At 40.8% G+C, this 25,612-nt stretch overlaps 1 protein-coding gene across 1 annotated transcript in view; it reads right to left on the reverse strand.

Moving 5' to 3' along the window:
* The window catches only part of RAPGEF5 (Rap guanine nucleotide exchange factor 5), a 145,398-nt gene that overhangs the window by 34,563 nt on the left and 85,223 nt on the right, over positions 1–25,612 (reverse strand). The window contains exon 11 of the mRNA XM_031554045.1: positions 188–266. Within this exon, the coding sequence (XP_031409905.1) occupies positions 188–266 (79 nt within the window). The remainder of the gene's footprint in view (positions 1–187; positions 267–25,612) is intronic.

The following is a 25,612-nucleotide window of genomic DNA, read 5'->3' on the forward strand; positions in this document are numbered from 1 at the left end:
TAACATTTATGTTCTGGATAGGTTCTAGCCTATTGTTACATTGTTTTGTAACAGTTGAAATGATTCATATAGCTTTAAACAAAAATGCATTTATAAGGTTTGCACTGTTGGTATGAGTTAAGCTTGACAATATACAAACCTAGGTGTCACTGTGTGATGGGTGTTAACACAACACTTAAAAGGATATTGCCTCAGAAGTGCCTGGCACAAGTCATCTGTTGTCATGAAGACTGTGTATGTGAGAAGGAAGTCATCCAGGAGAGTTTCTGCAGAGAAAGACAAAAAAAAAGCCTAAGGTACAATATATTTTTGAGAGGAGGAAGACAGTACCTATTGTTGTTAGCGTGCATAACAAGAAAAAAGCCTAAAGAATAAGTCACTGATGTGTCACACAGTTAACGATACATTCAGACTGCAGAGATGAGATCCTTATTAACAAGCACATCCTCAGTTCTCAATGAATAAACAAGCAGAACTATACACAAAATAAGCCACAGTTCAGGAATGAATATGAGTCCTTATCACAAACACCACATTCCAGTTGGCTCTTCTGGGTGGTTCCAGCTATTCAACATTTCCACCAACCAGTAAGTTGTTTCAGAATTTCAGAAGACAAATTTTTGTAATAGAAAACTGAGATTGCCATGTACAGTGGTGAACATCTAGGCACAGTATTTGAGAAGCAAAAGCCAAGCATACTTAAATATTCAGCTAGTTAAGACTTGTGTGCATCGCTAATTGCTGGGATACTTTCTCTCTGGTTTATTTAATTACATTATTCAAAGTTATTTTCTGCTCCTGACATTCCTGCACTTGGTTTTTATCAGTATAACTAAAGGCACCTGCCAACGCCTCTCCTGCAGCCGTAACACCTCAGGCTGTCAGGACAAGAGGCACTGCCAACTCAGACCTCAGTGTAGTTTTCCCTTTCCTCATTCCCATGCCAGGCTAATTTTAGGGTTTATCCAAACCTTCACCATGCACACATGCAAGGAAAGAAAAATGTTTTTCACAAGATGAGAGCGTTCAGGGGAAGTCTTGTGATGGCCTCCAACAACCCAACAGCACAGAGAGACAAGACCTAGCCAGACTTTTCCCAGAGGCATGCAACACAATGACAGAGGCAAACATCAGAGATTGCAACAAGGGAAAATTTGTCTAGATAAAAGAGACTTTTTTCCCCTGTGAGGACAGGTTGCCCAGGTAGGCTGCAGAAGCTGCAGGACCAGGGTTATTCAGAGCCCGCCTGAGCAGGACCTGAGCTGCCTGGCCTACTGAGCCTGCTCTGAGCAGAGATCACTGCCAACCCACGTTGGTTTGTAACTCACACAACTGTGCTTCCAATTTTAATTACTCACAAATTATGTGTGATGTAGGAATGAATTCATACTTCATTCACAAACAAAACAATCTTTAGGATGCAATTACTCTGTTTTACCTAGTAAGAACAGGAAAACAGATAACTGTAGTAATTCTGGTAATATACATTGACATATAAGTATTTCTTTGAAGCACTGTAGAGCATAAACACCTTAGCAGCATTACTAGTTGTTACTAGTTAGCTGTTACTAGTAACCGTTACAAATTAAGTACTGATTCATCGGTGGACTTACAGCTGCTAAGACTGAAGGACAAACTGCTCCTTACAGGAGAAAAACAAGGTTTTTCTTGCCCTAATTTCCCTATCCTGGTCTCCTTACTGTCCCTGATCTCATCCAGCTAGTGCCTGTGTACGCATATGCAACCGAGAGCTTCCCAGAAGCTCTTCAGACCAAGAGCACAATTTCACAACAATTTAGACCCATTTGAGTCACAGCTACATTTCTGTCTGTAAACTGAACTTCAAAGATAAGGTGTAGAATAAATTAATAAATTAATCCATGTATCATTCAAAGCCAGATACCATGTGAATATCACATGGATGGATAGCTAATGATAACCCATCCTGTCAGCATGGGACTAAAAATACCTCCGCTGTCATTAACAAAAGAAAAGCAGCTGAATCAATGCCTTTAGCACAGTTGATCTAGAAAGACTCCTGATCTGAAGGGCATAACTGAAGCCTCTTGCATTCACAAATAAGACAATTAAATTCTTTGTATTTCACCGACATTGTTTTAAAACTGTGGAAAGTATTATCTTTGTATAAAAGGAACATTTTGTCTCCATAAATGAAAAGATCTTGTGAACAGCTTGTTCTGTATCCAAAAGGTCAGCAGTTCATTCTGTTGCACATCTTTTGTTAGCTACAACGCAGCTATTAAAGTCGGAGGTTTCACAAACATTTATTTGGAAGCTACATTTCTTGGAGACAATAACCATATCTAACCTCCTATTCTAGTTCTTGACCAAACTATGTGCAGTGGTGCTCATCAAGTCAAAGATACAGTTAGAACAGATTATTTCCACAGAATCTTTCTATTCTTTTTAGGTGATATCTTAGTTTCAGCAATAGATAGCCACGCATTCAGAAAAGAGGTGAAGTACTTGCTGAAAAAAAACTGTAAGGCTTCTCAATAAACATTTGCAATTGTTCAAAATACTGTGACTTCATCACACTAGCTGGTGTTAAAATATCAGTATAAAAGTTTATTTCTAATACCTGATCAACTTTACCCATTATAGACACCCGATCATCGCATGCCTATTTAAAATGCTTCCAGGACATCAAAGTGTTAGAGTAGCAAGAAAGGCTGGGTTTGCTATGACTTTATTTTTTTCCTTAAACATTTTTTGCAGTAACTGTGCTACAAATATCACTAATGCAATTCTTTAAAAAAAAAAACAAACAAACAATGAAGATTAAAATTGTATTTCTTTTCCTTTTAAATGGAAAGGCTAAAAAGAAAAGTCCTTAAATACTGATTCATGTAGCTTGCATATGGGCTGGATCTCTACAAATTGCCTTTTAACTTGTTTAGAAATGTATACCCTAAAGGAATGTTTTGAAGAAAAAAGGTCTAGACTGTACATGTAGACCGTTAATAGCATCAGTCATCTGTTAAACTGCTTTAACAAGTAAGCAATGAAAGTGCTTTTGCTAGATTAAATATCTATTGCCAAACATCATCTAAAGACTTTATGGTAATACTCATATTTTAAAATGTCTCTACCAACTTGTATGTACTTCCCCAAAGTACTACTTATCACTGTAGTTCACTCCATATTTTCTTCTCAAATGCACCATAAGTTATATAATTCCAGAATGGCTTTATATGCCACAACAAAGGGACAAAAACTAAGTATGAACTAATTCTTGAAAAATAATTTGTCCAACATAAACAGATGCACACTTCTCAAATGCTTTTGAAGATGTGCTCACAATTAATTATTTCCTGGTCTCAATGTGTAAACACAGAGAAAGACTACATGAGACAATTTATTCACAGCATTTTATTCATTCTGGCTACTAATGGACACTTATAGCAGTAAACTTCAATGAGTTAGAGCTTTAAGCATAGCAGCTCTTAATAAGTATGAACAGAAGTTATCTCAGGGTTTTCCTGTTTAGTTTTGGTTGATTTAAGAGTTAAAGAAAAAAGAAGAAGGAAGGAATGGAGGGAAGAAGGAAGGGAGGAAGGAAGGAAAAGAATTGAAAAGAAAAAAGAAGAAGAAAAAAAAAGAAAGAAAAAAAGGAAAAAAAAAGGCAATTCTAGTCATCATTAATTATTTACAGTGCACCACACTGCCATACAGAATGGGGATGAAGTACCTCAGCTTTTAAATTTTATTGTTCTACATCTCTGTTTCTGCATAAACTGGTGGCCTCCTTCCCCATTCTTCCTATAGAAAAATTTTTTCTGGTGTTCATAGCATTCAGGGAGAATTAAAACACAGTAATGGTTGACAAAGAAAAAATGCTTCCTATGGAGGAAAAGTATTTCTTCATGCAGAAGAGTGTGATGTTATTTTTTTAATTTCTCTTCTTCATGAATTTTTTATGTAATCATTTTCTCTTAGCCATCAATCTAATTTTTCTATACTCCGCACAGTTTTCCTTTATTTGGTTAAGCAATTATTACGAAGTACACAGCCAGCTTGCAGCTATGGAATATTTCATTCCAAAGACAATTTCAAGCATTTTAAACTTCATTAAGACATGCAACAGAAACAGCATGAATTCAATGGACTACTGCTCCTGCAGCTCTTTAGGGGCAGCCTTAGGCAGTAATCTCAGCACTGAATGTGTGCTCTCAGTATCATATCATAGGCATAAAAATAACAAAAAAGAAAGCATCGTGCTTCCTCATTATTAAATAATCAATTCACGTCAGCTTCTGCTGAGACAGTTTCTCATGGGCTCATCCTTCACCCAGGTGAAGCATAGACACCAACTTCACTGGCAGCTGTTAGTACCACATTTCCAATCTTTCTGCAGTATACAGGTCCTTCTGCAACACGCATGCAGGGTGGGTGAGGAATGGAAAGAGTAGTATATAGACATGGGATGTTCCAGTGCATGAGGATTTCCCAGGGAACATTTGCATTTCCCAAGGAACATCTGCTTTCAGTCAGCAACTGGAGGAATCAGCAATGCATTTACAAGGGAAACTGCAGCTGAATTGCATGGGCATGGTGATGGGAGACAATGGCAACAATGGTGTGTTTGACTGGGAACACGGATTTGGAATACCAGAAACAATAAATTTATATATTCATATAATTAGGTGAACACCAAACTGCATATTACTATGTACTTCCAAAATCCAGAGAATTTCCCGCTGCTTTCCATGTGCCCACTTTCCTGACCAGATCATACCCCTTTTCTCTGGGGGGTAACTTTAAATATTTTGGAGTTTGTCCTCAACATGAGGGTATATCTTTACATATGCACAATTTTAAATGGCAGGAGTATAGAATGGGATTGTCACAAGGGTTTACACATTAAATTTTATTTCTTAGTGGTTGATCTACTCTCTCCTTCACAGTCTTCTCTAGGCAGGGTATTAATTACCAAGGCTTAGAAAACAAATTAATAAACAGCTGTAGCCTGACACCTTCCGTTGTACGTATTTAGCTAACCAGACAGGCAGTATATTTTATGTCATCGCTGTGTCCAAGAGCTGTGAGCTATTCTCAAATATGGACATTCATTTAAACTAGCACAGTGGTACAAGGCATCGGGAGCACTCTGACATTTAAAAAAATAATTTGTTACAGAAGTATGGAAAGAGACTTAAGCCAAAGGAAATGTCTTTGTTAAATGAAACAAAAGTTAAATTATTTTTATTAAATTAATTTGTTTGAGAAATTTTTAGAAGTAAACATTCAGTTTGGCCAGCACATAAAATGAGTAAAGAAGAAAAATGAGCAGAGAAATATTCCAGTGCTACAAATATTTACACTTAACTACTTATCAAACAACTGTACGTCCGTGTATTACTTACTAGTAAGTAATAGCGCATCATTCTCTTTAGACCAGCAAAGTTAGAACAATGTTGTATACATATTTGCATTACATGTTCAATAGATCAAACTGTTCAGAGTACACCTATTGCTCAATTGCTAATATTAGACACCCCATCCAGCTTAGCCAGATATAACTGCTCCTAATACCAGCACTGAGTCATTAATCCCTTTACATCCACAAGAAGAGATAACTCGAACACAAAATCCAGTTTGTCCTGGATTTCTGATCACACTGAATCACACAAAATAGTTTTTGTCTGGATGCTTCTCAATGGCTAACAGCAAAAATATAAAGGTCAAAACTAAGCCAAATCAGTCTTCCCACTTCCATCAGCAGATGACAAGATGCCCAGATGACAAGAAACACTTATTTTCCCCTCATATCTGACAAAAACAATGTTTTGCATCCTATTCTTCTCACTCTATGGTGTTTCTGTTTCCATTTTCTTCTTCTTTTTTTTTTTTTTTGTATTAAATGCTTATTTAAATATTAAGAAAAATAAATTTATGCAAAACAATCTGGCTAACAGGATTTCAATACTCAATGCATAATTTTTTAATTATGTGATTTATAAAATGTAGCTTCCTTTGTATAGAGGAGCATAAGAATACAGGTTCTGTGCATATGACTGTCTCCCTTTATCTGCTGACTGTCTACATCACACACATTTTTAGTTGAGAAGAGGACAATAACAGTGAAATCTGTTAAACTGTAAAGAAAAACTACTAATCCAGTTTATTAGAAAATTTATTATCATTCTGAATCCAAATCTCTGACACTTTGCACTCTACAAATCCAGTGTGAATGGTTGTGCAAGAATGACAGAAAGATTTGAGGTTTTTTTAGATTTGTATTAAATCGGATTACATGAAAATATAGATAAAGCCTTTTTCCACTTTATGCAAAGTAGATGTTCAGCTTTCTCTGAGGATTTGCCGGGGGAGGCCAGATCTGGATGAAGAAGGGGAAAAAAAAAAAAAAAAAGCAGTTGTCATATACTCATATTGAGTATACATATATTGATATATATATATAGGATATGACAAAGTAGAAAGGTGAAGAACTTATTTGTTGAACTAAACATTTTACTCTTCAAACTATCTTCCCTCCAAACCAATGGAATCACTAAATGCTCTTACTCTCAGTTTACCTCTCATTCTTATAAATGTATGATGATATAAGAGAAGATCATAAAATCTCCTTTGCCCTGAAGCACATTCAAACCTGAGTATGAAGTATTTGGTGTGCGGGAGCTCCAGCAGCACGAACTGTGAATGGGAGTTACACACACATTTCTCAGACATCAACACAAACTCTGGTTTTGTGCAGGAATTAATTTCTTTGGTGCTCTGTAAGGGGAGGGTGGGGGGGAGAGCGTGGAGGGAGAAAGATGTGCTTTAGACAACATACAAAAAAAAACCAAAACTATAACCCTTCAGCCATGACAATTCTTATTTGCAGTTATGGCAAAGACAATGGTATGAACATATGGTTGGCTCCAGTCATCTCTTTATGTTAATGGATTAATCAGTGTAAGCCAGTACTGTGAATTTAAAAATTGCCAACAACTTCAAACTTGGCTCTTATTTGCATTCACTGTGTCATCCTTACTTTGTAGAACCAGCCACGTTCCTTTAGCATTTAGTGAGGCTCATCCCTCGGAGTATATTTGAAAAACATTAAAAAGTTGGACTTAATAATGTTGATGTAGCTTGTGAATTCAAGACACACACTAGCAAGTTGTGGGATTTTTGTTGTTCTTAATTCTTTAAAGAAAATAATAGTAGATAGGTTTAGCAATGCCATAATGTTCAGAAACAGTTAAAACTTGCATCTCATTAAGCACAAAAGCAGCCCTATGAGATAGGGTTACAGCTGGGCAAACAGACAGATGAGATCCCTGTGCTTGAGTAAAATGGATGCTGATTGCCTACTGTTCTGTAGGGAATAGACACTTTTTTGCTATTTTGAATATGCACTTACTGACTTCAAATTAAACTAGATGAGAGCTACAGCAATGCATTTGCAAGTTTTCCTGCCTCTCAGTGCTGAAAGCTCTTAAGCTTGATAAATTCTTTGTCATTCTTCCTACTCCTTTCCACAAAACGTGAAAAATTATAATCACACCTCAAGGCTGCTACACAGAGCCTTTTTGGTTCACATAATACTATGCAACGCTCTGAAACCCTTCAGCAATGCAAATGCCTGTCCAGTAGCTGTAGGTAGTAATCAGAAAGTTGCTTGTTCTGCAGAAATGGAAAAGCGATTTGAGGGCAACTCCTTTCAAAGACAGAAGTTTCTCAATAATCTATAATTCCACAGCAAATTTACTAAAAATGTCAGGATGTCTCTGAGTACCAACAATAAATGCAAACTGCTATCATTACTATCTGATCCAGCAAGATACCACTTGTTTCAAAGAGGGTGACGAGTGGTCCCAAATCCCCCCCCTTGCATTCATTCAGCAGATGGCATTGACACTCAGAACCTCACAGGATTAGCCCTTAATCCAAAATCAGACACTCTGAAAATGCTACGCCACCACGGACACAGCATGAAGCAAAAACCAAAAATTATGCTGAAGAAGAAAGGTCAATAGAAAAAGGAACATCAATATGTAATTTGCTGCTAATGTATTAAAACAATTATAGTAGTTATGTCATCTGGCCACTGAAGTACCGAGAAATCAATGCACAAAAGAATAAAGAGCAAGACATTTATTTCTGGCATCAGGTTAGGAAAAGAAAATACAGAAGGGCAAGATATTTAACCTGTACAACCAGAATTTTTATCAGAGCACAAAAATCAGAAGTAGGAATAATTTCTAAGGTCATCTCCCAGTGTATTCTGGCAGTGTTTTAACATCTGCAAAATGAATCAAAACATTCTGTCTGGTAAGGTCAAAGATCCTCCTAAAGTTGCATTCCAGTTGCTGCCATCACACATATTGAAGAAGCTTCATATGTTGTTAGAAGGACAAAAAGCCGTGAAACCACAGGCAGAGAGCAAATGTCAGACTTGTCTAGCTTTAATGAGGCACTAATTTTTTCATATAGACATCTGAAGCTTTTTTTTCTTTTTTTTTCTTCAGGTAGGATGGAGCAGTGATTAATGTGCAGCTATAATGGTCTGGGTTACTTGAAGTTATTGGACAAATCTACAATGCCTTATACATTTAAAAGTATTAGAAGCAGTGCCCATAGCTGTCAGCCTAAGATATTGCTGCTTTTTGTTGTTAAAAAAAAAATCCCTTGCTACTGCAAGTAAAACACCCAAGCTTTCCATGCAGTGAATCTTCAATTGTAGAAAATTGAGATATTTAAAGGTATGTGCAAAGTACTCAGGGCAGCCTAGTAGCAGAAAGCAGCCAGTCCTTGTTCACATCAGCAATCTCCTGAAGTACTTCAGGGTAAAAAAACCACCATCTTCTCTTTCCATTGATTGTTTATAATAAGCCAGCCAGGCCAGGAGTGCCTGCAGCAACATGATGGAAGATAAAAGATTTAATGGTTCTCTTTCATCCTTCCGCCCGCAGCCAGCTGCCTGTGGGGCAGAGGAGATAGGCATGCAGCAGTAACAGCACAGCGTGCCCACACAGCCCTCACTTGTGCTTCACCTCCAGCAGGCACAGAGTCCATCACCCTGATCCCAAAAGTCAGACAAGCAAACACACCGCAACTTTCTTCTTTTTCTCTTCTTTCACCTGGACTTTTTTGTATACCTGCCATCACCCCCACCTCCAGGCAGCCAACGGGATGCAGTACCCTCTAGTCCGGATCCTCTATGCCACCAAGCCCAGGTGATACTGAGAGCTGTCATTGCTCTGCAGGGACCTTTCACTGCCTGTAAGCATCACTACCCATCCCAGGCAGCACTCACCAGCAATGCAGTGTAGGGGCTGCACCACCTGCCCCTGTAAGCCCCGTCATACCAATGGGTGCGGTAAGGCTCCTGTGCCTTCTCCCAGGTCCACTGGCTCAGTATGCACTTGAGTTTAAAGGGAATGCTAAAATTAGATTTGACTTTCAGAAAGTTAATAGAAAGTAATATGTACTTAATCTAATATGTACTTTTCATCCGTGCTGTCCAAAACTCATTGCACTGAGAAAGAACCAGGTCTCAAATTCAACATGTCCTTCTCTTTGTTGAGCTGGAAAACCTTCTCTTGGGGAACAGTGACCTTCAGATCTGATATGCTATATAAATACATAAATACTGTCATCTCTGCTTGCCGATTCTTTATTTTTGATCTCCAACTTGAGATACTTTAAGAAGACTTAAACTGCAGAGACATTTCTAAGCACAGGAATCCAAATTTTCTGTTGCTGACCCCCATACAACATATACTAAAAAATGAATAATTTTAAAATCTTAATTACCAATATCTTCATATGCAGAACATGTTAAAGTTACTGCCACTTAAATTTTTAAAGTAGTGCTAATGAAGGCTCAAAAGTACACAGCATTTGGACAATATCCAGTCCAGTGGATTGCAGTGACAAGCACAATATAGTAACCACGGGATAAAAGCCAAATGCCACTTAGAAATGCCACATCTCAAGCTCTGCAGGTTGGTGCAATACCTTGGATTCAGTGCGCAGCATTATCCTCATAACCACTGCTAGCTGCTTTCCATACCAACTGGAGCACTAGGTCCCTGGAGGGACAGAAATGTACAGATCTGCTCTGTGTATTTTGAAAAGTGTTTAGCAAGAAACTTTGATCCATTATTTTTCCCCTACAAAGAAGCACTGGGAAATTTCTTTGTGCTTCAGCCTGGGGAAGGAGATATAAGAAGAATCTTGTTTGCCCCTGGGACCTGAATTATCATAAATATGCTAAACAGTGAGCTCCACAACATGTGGCACTAGAGCATGTGCTGCAAACAGTGCACATGCCTGCCTTCCTTCCTCTCCCCAGCATGTTCTCATGGGATGAAACCCCAGAGATAAGTATCAGAGCACCCAGAGGAGAGCTGTGGTTTGTCTCTCCATGTGGTAAATGGGCTCCAGAAAAAACCCATACACGTCATGGTGGTGGTGGTGAAACACATTGCATTGCATTGTAGACTTACATACACTATATATATGTGCCTAAATAATGAAACTGAAATTGCACTTGGTATGCTGAGACACCCAAATCATTCCAGTGACTGGTTAACACTAAATTAAAGACAGTAATTAAAGACAGCTTTTCTCCTTTGATCACTGACAATTACAATACAAGACAGCATGTTTTTCAATATCTAACAACTTCAAACCAAAGGATTTGTCAGTACAACCTTGTCCTGACAGCAGAATGAAAAAGAAAGAAAAGGTTCCTGCCTGCACTCCTTAAAGATCATACAGGGCTAAGACAAAAGACAAACAGATGTTATCCCTCATTCAGCTGCTTGTGAGCATCATAATACTTTCATGGCTGTTTTATTCCCAGCAGCAGAAAGGTGCTGCTGTGCAGCAACCTCTGGCTGCTTGCATACATGGTCACTGAGTGTTACACTTTTAAAAAAGAACATCTTTATTTCCACAAATTTCAAATAATGTGTCTCACTGGGGAGTTCAGTATTAGGTCTTTGACTCAGCTGTACCATAATTACTCAGGGATTTTATTTGATGGCTTTGCTTATTTCAGTTAAATAAATCTGAGATATTAAGCAATTACTGGATGAAAGCCCAGTAGGATCATTTTCTAAAGGTAACTACTCAATTTTGTCATTATTTTAGAATTTGTTTTTGTGCTACGTCATTTAATTACAAAAACTACACTAAGAAAACAATTCTGGGATAAATACAACTTTGCACTTGGAAAAGAAAGAAAAGAGCTGTACTGTACAAGTCTTAACTAGGCCCTGTAACTTTCATGCACACCTGTGAAACATCTAACAAGAGATACAGTTTGTACTCTGTAGAAATTGTTTGGTCAGTATCCTGCTTCATCCCTGACCCTGCCAGCTGTTCTATGGACTTCCATGGGGCACAAAGGATTTTCTCTGGCTTAGACGAAAACTGTGCCTTCCATGGCTTAGGGACTGTATTTCACCAACACACACCTGGCAGTGATTAGCTCTCAGTGCCATCTCCCATTTCTACAGCTCATCGATCCAAGGTATCATGCATGGGACGCCAGAGCATTTGGCCTCCTGCCAGTGAGCCAAAGCCATCAAATTTATCAAGTTAGATAGCAAACCCAATGTAAAGTCCCTTTTGCTTTCAAAATTGTAAGCCCTTTTCAAATCAAACAGGCTAGCAGTGGCACAATTTCTACAACACCTTTACTGCTATTATCAACATAATAAAGTTACCATCTTTTCCTTCAGACTTCCTTTTCTCCTGTTTCTTATGAGAATACCATTCACAGAACTGAGCTGTCCACCCAACTGCCTGCCACTCTTGCTTTTCTCTTGCCCCTGGAATTTTCAAATCTGTTCGCAAATTTCAACCAAATTTGAGAGAGAGGCTGCAAATTCTCAAAGATACCGTGCTTCTACAAGTAATGAAAGTAAGTGCATGTGCAGTAATTTGCAGAGACACATTACTCTCTCATTCAAGAAAAGGCTGCACATAAGCAAAGTTATGTTTTCAGACATAAACCAGCTCAGCCAAAAGAGACAAAGCCAGAGCACCTCGAGCTGCTCCTGTTTCTTAGACCAAAATATACCATCTCCAACATTAGGACTAGCAGCATCACCACGATATATTCTGTGCTTGAAATTCTGCAAACTGTATCCACAGCCAGTTCCTCTAACAAGGCATCTTGCTGCTGCTGTTCTCATCTCTGCTGCACCACACTGCTGTGCAGTGTCCTGGCAGAGCATAGGGATTTTCTGGGCAAAGCATTGCCCCTTACTTTATGCTTGCACAGCACCAGCCAAAGGCTCTGTGACTGCTGAATGCCCATAACACGGAAAATGACAACTCACAATGTCTTTCTGCATTTCTTTCTGTTCATTAAACTGCTTTGATTATTCAGTTGTTCATTGAGGCCAACCATAAAAATCTTGTTGTAATTTTTCCTCATATCATTCCTAAACTATTCTAGAGAAAATCAGCAATTACGTGATCACTATCTCCTACATTCACTGGCCCATGGGCACAGGCTGAGAGCCTATAGCTTCTTTCAGCTGACATACCAGTGAGTGTGCATTTAATTTTAATAAGAGTCCCTGTAGGAGAAGGTAGCAAGGCATCTTAGAGGAAGGCTCTGAGGATTACACATAACTCTTCAGCTGGCTAAGTACCTCCTATATAAGAGCATATATTTAAAAGCACTTTTCCAAATCGGCTTTTAGAAACACATCAGCAACTACAGCAAATGCACAGGAGTCGGAATCAATTCGACTAGGAGCGGCTGTTTCAAAGACACAGCAGCCGCAGCCCACATCCCAAAAGGACAATGAAGTACAATATGCAAGCTCATTTAATCACTGTATCCAATTACATGCAGGAATAAATCACCGCACACATGCCTATGTCTGAATTTTAAAAAGTAAATAAATCATGAATAGTCACACCGAAAGCTGTGAGCCTCTGGATTCACAGATTAGCAGGGGAAGTGGGGCATTTACTTCCCATTTGAAATGAAAATACCCCAAAACCCCAAAGCCACCTAATTATTTTAAGATAAATACAAAAGCTGACATTTTTTTGCTCAGCTTGAGGCTTGAAAGCATAGACTGACATTCTCTGGGAGTCTTCCAGACAGTGTATTTCACTACCAGTATACTATGCTGGTTGAACAATCTCAAAATATTCTTCACTTTGAGACGCAGACAATCTGCTGATCTGTAACTGTAGGCACACCAATTGCCTCTCCACCTCTGAAAATGTTAGCCCCAGATTAAACAACTTTCTGATTGTTCTAAGCTACAAGTTCTGCTTTATTTTGATAACCTGAAGCACCACTACAGCACACAAATGGGCTCACTTCACACTAACTCTTTTCACAGATGCTAGAAATCCACAAGCCATATGTTGACAAACATTGACCTCAATTGAGCTTGTACATGGCCTAATAAAGGTCTTCCCCAGCCTCTCTGTCCTGATCGATGCCCAGCACTCCCTTAAGGCAGTGCTTAAGGGAGCACTTCCAAAGCTTTGGAAGAGAAGCAGGCTCTCCTGCTAGCACTACAAATAACAGGACTTTGGGCAACAGCTCTCTCATCCCATACTTACATGACAGTACTTTCTAGGAGGAACTGAATTCTCACCATTTGTCAGGAAAACCCAATACAGCAGTTTCCTGCAAAGCTAATGGCACTTTCATGTTTTTCAAAGCTTTTAGAAAACTGTTATTAAATATTTATTGCTCTTTGTAATCAAGTATATAGTTCTAACTTCCCAAATTGCATTTTACTAACCTGGATTCCCTGAACAGATTTGCAGTCCTTTAAACTGAGATGTTAAATCAAATGCCCTATGGCCCATCCGCATGTCAAAACCCTCAACTGAATATGAAGATCAGACTCATTAACACCAGCCGAATCTGCATGCACACATCAAAGAAAAAAACACAAAACTGTTTGAAATATTTGCATAAGCTCCATAAGCAATTCATAAGATGTGCCAGAAGTTTTGCCTAGGGAGATGGGTCACTAGACTGAAGACTGCAAGAAAATTTGGTTTTCAACCAGTGACACCACACAGATCTCAGGAAAATGCTGTTTTGCAGCTTTGCAACAGAAGAAGTATTTGGGGGAGCACTGAAAGTTTGGGGAACACGTGGGAACTCCATGCAAAGTGCCCTTTCCTCCTTAACCCTCCCAGGACCACGGCCCACAACCCAACAACTGCATCTAGGTGCTTGGGGGCCTCTGTCTACCTCAAGCTTCAGGTGGGAAGAGGGTAAGGAAGGCAGCTAGGAGTCTGCAGCACACAGCAAGACGGCAAGGAGATAGAGGAGCACAAGGAGAAGCTGTGGTCATCATCTTGAGAAGCTAAATATTTTTATTTACTATAACTGGGGGTTTCCATGTTTTCGGATATGCAAAACATCATTGCACTCTTACTGCTGCTACAAGAGTTTGAAAGAAAATCCCACGACAACAGAATTCTTATAAATGCTGTTTGTTTGTGGCTGGTTCTTTTTGCTGTTGTTTGTTTGCTTGCTGCTTCCAGCTTGTGGCTGTGCATCCCGTATGCTGTACCAACCGCAACAACAAAAAAATCCCGTAGACAAGGCTTGCATTGGGATGGGAAACAAATCCAACAGAGGCCTCATTATTGTATTGATGCTGGGGCTCTGATGTCATGGCTGGGAAAGAGCAAAAACAGTATCTGCGTTTCTGTTTGTAGCTGCAGCATTTCCTAGAGACCGGTCACATAGCCTAAATCCTAAGGAGTGGGTAGAGGTTATGGGAAAGTGGGCTGTTGGATCACTGAGGAGCAGGAGGGGGGGGGGGGGAAGGGGAAATGGCATGGAAGGATGGGGAACAGATAAAAAAGAAAGAAACTGAAAAAGCTATTAGAATTTGAGGTGTACTGGCCTCCAGCCATCCGGGGTCAGATGGCATGATTTCTCCATAATTACACCTCCAATTTCTGCCAGTTTGTATCTGCATCAAAACTCAAGTTCAAGCAAAGGAATAAAGTCACAATTCATCCCAAGTGTTGTCATGAGAAAGTGTAAGCTTTACATTATTAGCTTCCATCAAAATGAGATCCATCAGAACTGCTACTTTATTTACATTGATCCATTTCTCCCATCCTGCCACCCTCCAATGTCTCTGTCCTCGGTGCCCTTGAAAACAAGGCAGAACATTTTCACTTCAGAGGCAGAGCACTGCTTGGGGAAGATCCCACGTTGTTTCTGAGCTGAGACAATATCATCTCCTGATCTCAGTTCAGCTCTGGAGACACTGCGTGAGCTGCTGCCACAGTGACCACTCACACAGGTATTGTTCATCTTGTCTGAGAGATGGGACAAGCAATTTACTTCACTGCAGTAACTGATGCTATTCCAAAAAGCTTTCTGCCAGCAGCAGCTATAGTCCATGAGGGCTACTGACATGCCATAAGAAACCTTAGGCTGTCAGCAATGTAATTCTATTCCTATTTCAATCTGTGAAACACTTAAAACTGACTTAAAAAACATCAAGGATTGCCTCCAATGCCAACCACGCTGACTCTCCCAAAAGGTGATACATAACCCAACAGATATCCAACTGTATCAAGCCTTCTCTTCTGAAAAAAATGTAGCCATTTAAAGCCTGTCTGTGCGTCAAGTGAAATCTGTAAGCTCATAATGTTTTTGGATTTATACAAAGGACATTCCAGTTGAATATTTACTTTTTAGATAGGCACCTGAGCTCTTGCAAAACTATTCCCACTACAACCAACCATCTATTCCTATATCCAATAGCTGAGCTTGCAAAGTGCAAATGTGGCTGTGAGTTGCTGTTGCCACAGCTGCTCTCCCCCTTTTTTAAAGTCAGACATGGTAGAGAAAGCAGTATCCAGAGGCACAGCCAAGCTCCATTGCATGTGATAATCCAGAGCGTGCTGCAAATGTTAGTAACATAAGACAGGTAGCTTAGTAAGGTAACTATAATCACAGTTTGGCTGCAGTCAAAACTAGCCCTGCCCATGCTCATTAAAAGACTGAGGCTGCTACTTCTGTAACACCATGAGACTGTCTGAGAGGAGGGCATGCAAAGGAGTATTGTGGGGGAAGGAGGAATTAATAGCATGAGAGTAAATTTAGTGCACAGGGGGAAGAAAGCAGCTTTGAAGAATAGATTTCCTTCAGATTTTTCATCCAGAACCTCAAAGCACAGGTCCTCGGTCTACAGTGGCTCCAGCTCCCACCCTGTGGGCGAGGAATGAACACGCTCTTTATATTCTTCAGAAATTGTGAATCTCACAAAAAAATCATTGTATTGTAGCAACACAGCACTGGAAACACTGCAATTCAGGCCCTGAAGACAGTGCATGATCTGTGTTCTTGGACTCAATGATGCAACAAGTATTTCAAGATAGTTTTATGTTTTCAGCGTTCCTGCATGAAAATTTTCCCACTGTGCAAACTTCTTTCCCCAGAAATCGTTCAGAGAACCATACCCACGATTCACAACATAACAGAGAGCCAGCTTTTGGGAAGGAGTGCTTTGCTCTATTCTGCAAACAAGTTCACTCCTTAGCAGCCACAGCAGAGTGCTAACAGTGTGACAGGAGTCATTAACAACAAACAGCCCCACTTGGGACAGCAGGTGGTGAACTGCAGTGCTGTGGAGGACAAATAAAAAAAGAGTATTGCAGACAAGCGTCCAGGTTTTTTTTGCAGTCTGCAGCAGCAAGAAGCTACAGATCAGGGTTTAATAGTGAAAAGTCTGAAGAAGGAAGGAAAGGAGGACAACACTAAGTGTGAGGATGAGCAAATACTGAGAAAAGATGTGATGAAGGGCACAGTGTGTATGCGAGGCTATGTGTGAGGTTGAGAGTATCTAGAAAGTTATGTCACTTTCACAGCAAGGCTGTCCTATCCATATATTTCACATTTCAGTGTTTAAATCCACTGCTTTATAGAAATGGAGTCCAAGCTGACAGAAAACCAATACAAGCACAATTCAGACTCATTTCAGCATCTGGGTAACTTTCTGCATTATACCCACATCAACGTTGATTTTCTTGGCTTTGATAATCTTACTATTGACTACATGACGTCATTTCTCCTGCTCCTGTTTTATCCAGAGGATGAGGCTCCAATCCCCTTCAGCTGACAGGGTTTCAGCAAGCTGCTGGCACTCCATATCATAGAAAGGAACAAGTTTAACCTCACACACTTTCTGCTCTTTGCTGAGTAGGAAATGCAGTCTACATGTGCATATGAGCATGCCATAGAGAAAGGAGGACAATGTTGCTCTATACTCACTGCTCACTGTGTGCTCAGTAGAGCTGACTGCATCTGCAAGATGCAACACAGGCTGCAATGGAAGGGATCTGGTACACTTCGTCCCCAAATGATGAACAGCTAACAAACTGAGTAGACCTTCTGTACAGCATTAAGGCAGACAGAGACCCAACCCAAGTGGCTGGCATACTTCTAAGATGATAGCTCCTTTGTCAAGAGACATTTCTTTGGTACCAACAGCAGCAATTCATTTCTCATTTCTGTCCTTACAACTATCAGGCTTGGGAAGAATTTATTTCTGCTAGATTTGATGCTGATCGGCCATGCTGAAATGACTATAAGACTCAGACTAAGGAGGAAATTAAGAGGTAACATCTACTACTCTCTCATCACTAAGCATAAGCACTTTCAGTAACCAAAACCTTGCAAGAAGGTTTCATATTCCCTTTCATACTCACTTAACAGCACAAGACAATCAGTAACACTCAAAAGTACCATTCTGAAAAAAGTTCCAAAGGGACATTTCTCAAACATACAAATACGTCTCTCTATAATCTCAGCTACTTAATGCACATATTAGCTTAAAGATACATTATGACCATACATTCTTCCACACACTTGAAATACTTACTCCACTGGTTTTGCTATTGATTCCTGTTATTTAGATTTCCTTTGACATTAGGGCAAAAGCTGACCTACAGATAACCAACTGTAACTCTTTAGAATCATAATGGCCTTCCAGAAATCTTACCAAATTCCCAGTGTCACAACAACTTGTCTCACAGGTACCTCGTCTAAATGTTCACATCATCCAAGTGCATAGTGCAGTACAACAAACATATTCCACCACTTACAACTTAAAGTCCTTTTCACTATCAGAAGAAAGTTATCGATCTTCACCCTAAAAATGTCTCCTGCTAGACCTGTACTTGCCAATTCCTTTGTACTTACATCATAAAGGTTATCAAAACAAATCACATTATCTATAATGCACATCTTCATAGCAAGTAATTTCACGCTAGTCTTTCATAATGTCTCCTTATCACTTTCTCACACAGCAAAACACGACAACTAGTCGTAACGAACCACAGAATTATGGGAGAAAGACTGAGGAACTAAGAATGTTGTGATCTAATCGACTAATATTTGTTGGGTAGCTTTTTCCTCTGCAAACTTGACTCAAAAACAAAGCATGAAAAATACCTGGGGCCCTAACATCTGCTGTCAAAGCTATTCTTGCACAAGGTATAAAATGTTTATTTATAGTGCCTGAAGTGTCAAGTTGCCAAAATGTGCCTACTTGCTCCTAGGCAAACTGAAACCATGGGCCTAGTGGTTCATCCCATGGGGTGAACTCACCTTGTGAGAAGTGTTTGAGGTGATGAACTGAAAAAATGCCACCAGTATCTTTGGAGAGAGCCCTAAGCACTGACACAACAGGACATTCGTGGTTCCTGTGCTGACTTCAGGAAACCTGCAGCAGGAACACCGGGTTCATGGGAAACAGCAGTGTCTGCACACAGCACCATGGACAGGAAATATTCGTGGAGGAGCAGGGGATTGGCTTGTAGAGCTCCCCAGTCACTGGGTTCAATGGTGCAGCATCCAGAAGCAGCATTTGTCATTCCCTACCTTTACAAGAAATTGCCCTAAACTAGTGCACGAGTGTAAAAACACCCACAAAACCTTCTCAGGCTCTGCATCCTCATTTCCCAGAAATAACTGTCTGAGCTCCTGCCAGGAGACAGCATCACAGACACATTCCGTTTGCTGGCATTTCCTATTAGCTTAGGCACCACAGCGTGTGACATGCTGTCTGTAGTGAATCCCAGACGTGGCACTCCTTCTGCAGGCTGATTCAGCTCACTAATGTGACAGAAAATAATCCCAGCAAAGGAAAAAAAACAGTTTCCTACTAAGATAGATAGATGTACTTGGCACAAGGTCAAACCAAGTATATCAGGGGAAAAGGGCTACATGGCGTTAAACAAGACGACCAATGGAGGATGTTGCCATCTCAGCAGAAGCCAGCACCTGATCTCAACCTAACTCCAGGCTCCCACTCTCCTCATCCCTGCTCTAGACACCATGGGGCCATTGGCAAAGCCATTCAGCACACTGCTACCGGCTGAGCAGCTAACTTGTGCAGTTGTCCCAATTGAAGAAAACAGAGCCTTATCACACATGCAATTTAGAACCTGATTAATCGTGTGCAAAATGCAACATGCTGCATGCAATGCATTGTCAGATCAAGGATCCTCACAAAACAGAATCAGGTTTTGGGCAACGTCCAACAGAGGATGTCCAGAGGAAGAAAAACAAAACAGACAAACACCAACACCAAGATGACTTTCTCCCCCCTTTATACCCTGCTGACTTCCAATAATTGGCAGTGTAGACTTCCCAAACTGGAAGTTACATCCACATCACTGCAGGGATGGAATTTTTGCCAGGATTACAGCCAATTTGTCTTTAAATCCTTCCAAACTTTGGTTTCCACAAAATGCTCACAACATTGAGTCTCACTGTTTAGCTGTGCATTGTATATAATATATAATACATATTTTCTAGTTCTAAAACCAATAATGTCACTATGTTACAAAGCACTTCCTACATATAACAAACAATGAATAATCTTTCCATATACACCTTCCCCAGATAATTAATGTTCTTATAGACTGCACCATATCCCTTCTTTACAGATATTGCTTTCCTGTGCTGAACAGCCCTAGACTATTTAGTCTCAGATCTATTTAATCTATACTTGTAATCAACCTTGTTGCCCTTTTCATGCTTTTTGTAGTTCATTTATAACCTTTCTGAGCCACATAGAAGAAGGAACCATAGTATACATCTATATTACACAAAGTTATAACCATATATAACTATATAACCATAGTTACACAGTTATACAAAGGTGTAACTATGGCTTTTGCTCATCTTCTTTCCTAACTGTCCCAAATATCATTTTCCTTTTTAATCAATACTGAACAAAATTTTCCAAGAACTATTTACACCGTCTCCAAAGACCTAATTTCTGCACGATATTTGCTAATTCAGCATCTCCACTGAATATGTATAACAAGGATTCATTTTTCTCCATGTTAGAGAATTCATTACTTTGCATTTACCAAACTTGGATCTCATCTGCAAATTCATCACCCAGTTGTGCAGATTTTTGCTCCTTTTATCTTTCTTCAGCCACAGGGTTGGCTTGAGGGGGCCTGCTTCCAGCTCATATTCCCAGTCCCAATTGCCCAACTTTTATTCCTTTCATGAGGCTATTTTTGTGCTTCCTGATCTGACCTACCTTGCACAGACACCCCAGCAATCCCAGTCAGTAGGATGGCAGGACGTGACCGCACAGAAGCAGAGATAACAGGGTGTATAGGAACATAACTTTGCACAGCCACTGGAGATGAAACTATGGCATCACTTATCATGAAATCCTCAAACAGTATTATCAGCACATTTTCTTACCTCTGTCTCCACCCACACTCAGCAGCATCCCAGTCTTCTCTGGCAGCTTCTCTCCATTTTGACTGTTGACAATTTACTATAATTTTCCTTTCTCTTGGCACTATATTCCTGCGTGCCTTTCTTCCTACTGCTTTTACTGTAATGCTACAGATCTCCCAGCACAAAGTCAAAATTTGAGGATGCAGTTTTGCATGCTATTCCAGCTCCTGTGAGCAATCATGGCTCATAGAGGGATTGGTCCCTCTGTCTTCTGTCCTGCTGTCCCCCTATTTCCCACTCTGTGCTACCATCTCCCTTGGGACAGGGGCAAAGTTTGTGCTTAAGTAAACTGATCAGTCTTAACACTAACAAAAATTTAGTATTTCTTGGGCCACTGCCAAGCAAGACCAGCTTCCTGCTCAGAGCAAGCACAAAATGACAAAGCAGTCTTGACCAGCACAGCAGGACCAGTGCAACCACAGTAATGGGCTGAGGAAGGCTGAGCAGCCGCCTTCAACCACAGTGTCAGCTTACGCTGGAATAATGCATCAGTAAAATGACAATCTTACTGCCTAGACACTCCCCAAATAGAATCATTTCTTTTAATTGGCATCGCATTTTCAACCTTCCTCTACCACGGAAGCTGATTTATATGATAGATTATATGGCACTATTAGGAGTTCAGCAATTTCATATCTCAGTTCCTTTAGAAGTCTTTGGGGAGTAACACCTGATCCTGGTGATTTGTAACTATTCATTTTATTGATTTATTCTAAACCTACTTCTACTGACACTTCAATACGAGAAAGCTTAGACTCATTGTGCATGAAGAAACAGACCTGTGCAAAAACCTCCCCACATCCCTGCACACTGAGCACTGAGACAAATGATTATTTTAGCTTTTCTGATGTTGTCACATCAGTGTTGCTCCATGCAACTACTAACTCTGCTAAAGCCTTATTTCTCAGTGTGGGGCATGGCACTAATATGCACATAGTCTACTCAGTTCACCAACTTTTCCCAGAACTTTATGTTTACAGTGTCGGTCAGAATGACGACAAAAAGCATTTCAGTATGGACAAGCAGTAGAAGGTAGGACTAGAGGGTATTTACTCTCTCCATCCTAAAGGCTGGAAAATAGGATCACAAAGTGTTAGGCAAATATTTGCTCCCCTTGACATCAGTCTCTATGAATCAGACATAATCATGTTGACTTTGTGGCCATCACCAGAGTATGTTTTTAACACGTTTTATTCATCAGGAACAAAGCACAGTGTGCAAGAGTCCTAACAGCATTCTTTACAACAAAGAAACAACATCAGAAGCAATCAGACCTTTTTTTTTTTTCTTTTTTCTTGGGTTATTAAACAAAATGCAATGCCTACGAGAAGCAGAGATATATCCTTTTCTGGCATCACCATTCAGCAGCTCTCTAAACTGCATCTCCTCATACAAGACAGCACAGCTCTCCTCTCACAGGTCACACGCAGCTTCTCAGTGGGTGCCACCACCTCACACCAAAGCCCTATCTTTGGTGAAAGTGCAGAAAGAGAAGGAATTAAACAAAAGTAACCTTTACTTAAGTAGCATTTACAGTACAAATAGACGTGGTCCGAGGGCACCTCCCTCTCTGATGCAAGGGTATGATCCAAAAGCTAAAACTATCTGCATGTATGAGGGGAGAACTCTCACTAATCCCAGAACCATTTATTCACAGTCCCAGATACAATGACACAGCATGGAACAAATGTCGCCAGTCCTTCATTTCCCAATTTCAAAGATATGCAGACCATATCTACACCTTTACACATCTATTTTAGCCAGGTCATGAGAACTCATCCTCTTTTTCTGTCCCATCGATCATTATCCAAGCATTCATCACAGAATCGTGAAATATCCTAAATTGGAAGGGACCCACAAGGGTGATCTGCCATCCTAATTTCCGTGGCAGCCTGTGGGTGCGATGACCATGGTGTCATTCCAGAGGTGGTCAAACACTGAATGTTGTCACTGTGAGGCAAGAGGTATGCTCAAACAGCAACCAGCCAGAGGATACTCAAAGACCAGACCAAAAATAGCATCCAAGGAAGGAAATGTTGCTCACATCCAGGTTAGAAAAGCTTTTGCATAAGAGAAAAACTTATCTGAAAGAAATACTGCAGTCAACAGGATGGCTTTTGAGATCCTGAGACGCTAAGATTTGGCCTCTTGGAGATTACTCATTCAAATCCTGATCCTCAATGAGGATTAGCCAGGAGGCATGCCTAGCATTTTCTGCCTGGTTATTGACTTATTTCAGGGGCCTCACTGTTCAATTCTTAAACTGTGCAAGCAGCAGGCGCCCCAGTGACTCCAACAATCATAGAGATTATTCAAAAAAGTTGATAGTTATGGAAGAATTTCCAACCATGTCACAGCAGGAAACAAAAGTAATGGTTTTCTTGGAAGGTGGTATGTGACAGGCCACAGCAACCCAACAAGAAAAAAACTCCCTTTTCAGATAGAAGGCTGTAGGATTGTTAATAGCAAGTCCCCATTTACGATCCTGCCACGAGAGCTCACATGTATTACTAATAAAGTCATTACCAAAAACTTCTGTAATTAAACAGTTATTAAGTATGGCAGCTTGAAGAGTATTGCAAAACTCTGACTTTCAAGACATCTTTGCCCACAAAAGAAATCTGAACTACAGGACAATTCACGTATGCACATGGTAACATCCCCTTTAGCATCCTTAGCTGCTGTAACAGCGTTCAGTCATGTCAGAGACTGGGACTCCTCAGGATGGCTGGAAGTGCCCCCAACTCTCTATCATAGCAGATGATCTGAGAGCAGAATGCTTCAGGTATCTTACTATGGGATTAGCAGCAAATGCAGAATGCTGTGAGGCCTAGGCTAGGCACTAGTTGACTTACTGAGGAGCTCCAGGGCCTTTCTTTATTCTCAGAGCTACAAACTCTTCTGGCTGGGCCTAGAGAATAGAGAATGTCTGGACCTACTGACACGATTCAGCCATGTCAGTGGTTAGGAAGTGCTACTCCATGGCCACTCTAGCCCCAGGAGAATCCAGATGTTCTCTGTAATGACCACTGAGGGCTGCAATTATGATTCGTTATAGAAAAGGCAAGAAAACATGTGAAATGTTCCTTACTGTGAATCCATGCCAAGGATCAAACAGAACAACAGCTCCTGTGCATGAGGATGTTTAACAAATACTCTTTCCAAAATTCTATACATTTTAAATAAGCAAACCAGGTGGGGGCTGCAGGGAAAACAGGAGGCTGAAGAAGTCATCCTGGAACTGAAAACCCAGCAGCAAGAGCAGCAGCAGCTGGGTACATCATTTTCCTTTTCTGTTCCACTAAGCTATGTCTGCAAAGACGCAAACCTGTGGGTCCTTGCAACTCCACCATCCTCTGTGATGGGCCAGAATGAGCTACTTTTACTACAGCTACTTTGTTTGAGCCCTGGGACCCAGTGAGCCCTGGCCACAAAGCAGAGCAAATTGTTTCTTTCTCAGAGGAGATGTGGTAAGGCAAGATGAGGTGAGGAGACTCCAATCTACCTTTAAATACTTAGCCATCTGCTAAAAACTAGTCAAGCAGTGGCTTTAGCACTGGTTTTGAGGGCAGTTTACCAGCCCCTCTCTGTAACAATAAGAACAGGCTTACGAACTGCCTCCTGCTGACAGGAGGAAGAGAGCAAAAAGGGGAAATAAAGAAAAGGTAATACACATGAGGATGTATTCAGCACCTAATGCTTTGTGTAAGGAGTTCTTTGTACTTAAAAACACTGAAATACAATGCATAACGCTAGTGAAAGTCTCACTGTTTTTCAGCAAGATTATGAGCTTATAAAAAATAGCTGAGGCAGTCTCTAAGGGCGGGTCACTGATGTTCCTCAGTCTGCAGGCAATAAACATTCATGGGGAAACTTATTCTGGATCTAATGTTCGATCTTAATGGCCAGCTAAGGGCCCTCCCCACACTGCCTATAGAACCAGGCTGACAGCATCCACAGAAGCAAAACAATCACAGCCTCCCTCTGCACTAAATATTAATGTCTAGGCAGACAAAAGCAGCACCACGAATACCATCATAATGCCGCTACCAGACACTCTATATATTTCTTCAGGGCATTCATGCATCTTCACTAGGAAGATGCCCATTGTCCCACATTAAACTAATGACTTGTTCCAAAAACCCAATCCTGGCACTCCTCTGGGAATCACAGATGTTATTTATATTTGCAGTCACTTAAAAGGATTAAAGTGTGTTTATTCTCAGTAATCTCATTTGTAGAGAGAGACATATGCAGGCACCAGGAGCATGCACGTGAACCCTGCTGGGGAGCAATGGAACGCTGGGCTCCATGCACAGTCAGTGCCTCTCTCAGCTCCTTGGGATGTGGGACCCGGGGAGCTCTCAGCAGTCCCTCCGTTTCATTAAGCTCTATGGGAATTGCAGGCGCTCCTGATGAACTGCTACAGGAGCTCCGGTGACAGCGAGCCATGTATGGAGCCAGGAGATCCCACTGAAAATTAAACTGCATGTCAAGTAGCCCGATCAATATAATCATTGCTCCGGGCTGGAACAAATTGCAATGTCTGGTTGAAGACACATAAGTACAGCATCAGCTTTACAGCGTTAGGAGGAAATTTATAAGCCGCACTTGAAGAACGCGCCGAAGCGGTGGCAAATCGAGCGGCAGCCCGGAGGCTGAAGCCGAGTGCCGGGCTGCGATGGGGGCTGCGGGCCCAGGGACGGCACCCGCTCCGCTCCGCACGAAGTTGCCTCCCGGCTGCCTGCGCCCCGAGGCCGCGTGCCGCACGTTCTCGTTGTGCTCGCCCTGTGCCAGCGCCGGGAAGCGGCCGGCTTCCAGTGGGTGTACGCGCATCGC

Source organism: Meleagris gallopavo, chromosome 6 (assembly GCF_000146605.3).
Source record: "Meleagris gallopavo isolate NT-WF06-2002-E0010 breed Aviagen turkey brand Nicholas breeding stock chromosome 6, Turkey_5.1, whole genome shotgun sequence".
NCBI lineage: Eukaryota > Metazoa > Chordata > Aves > Galliformes > Phasianidae > Meleagris > Meleagris gallopavo.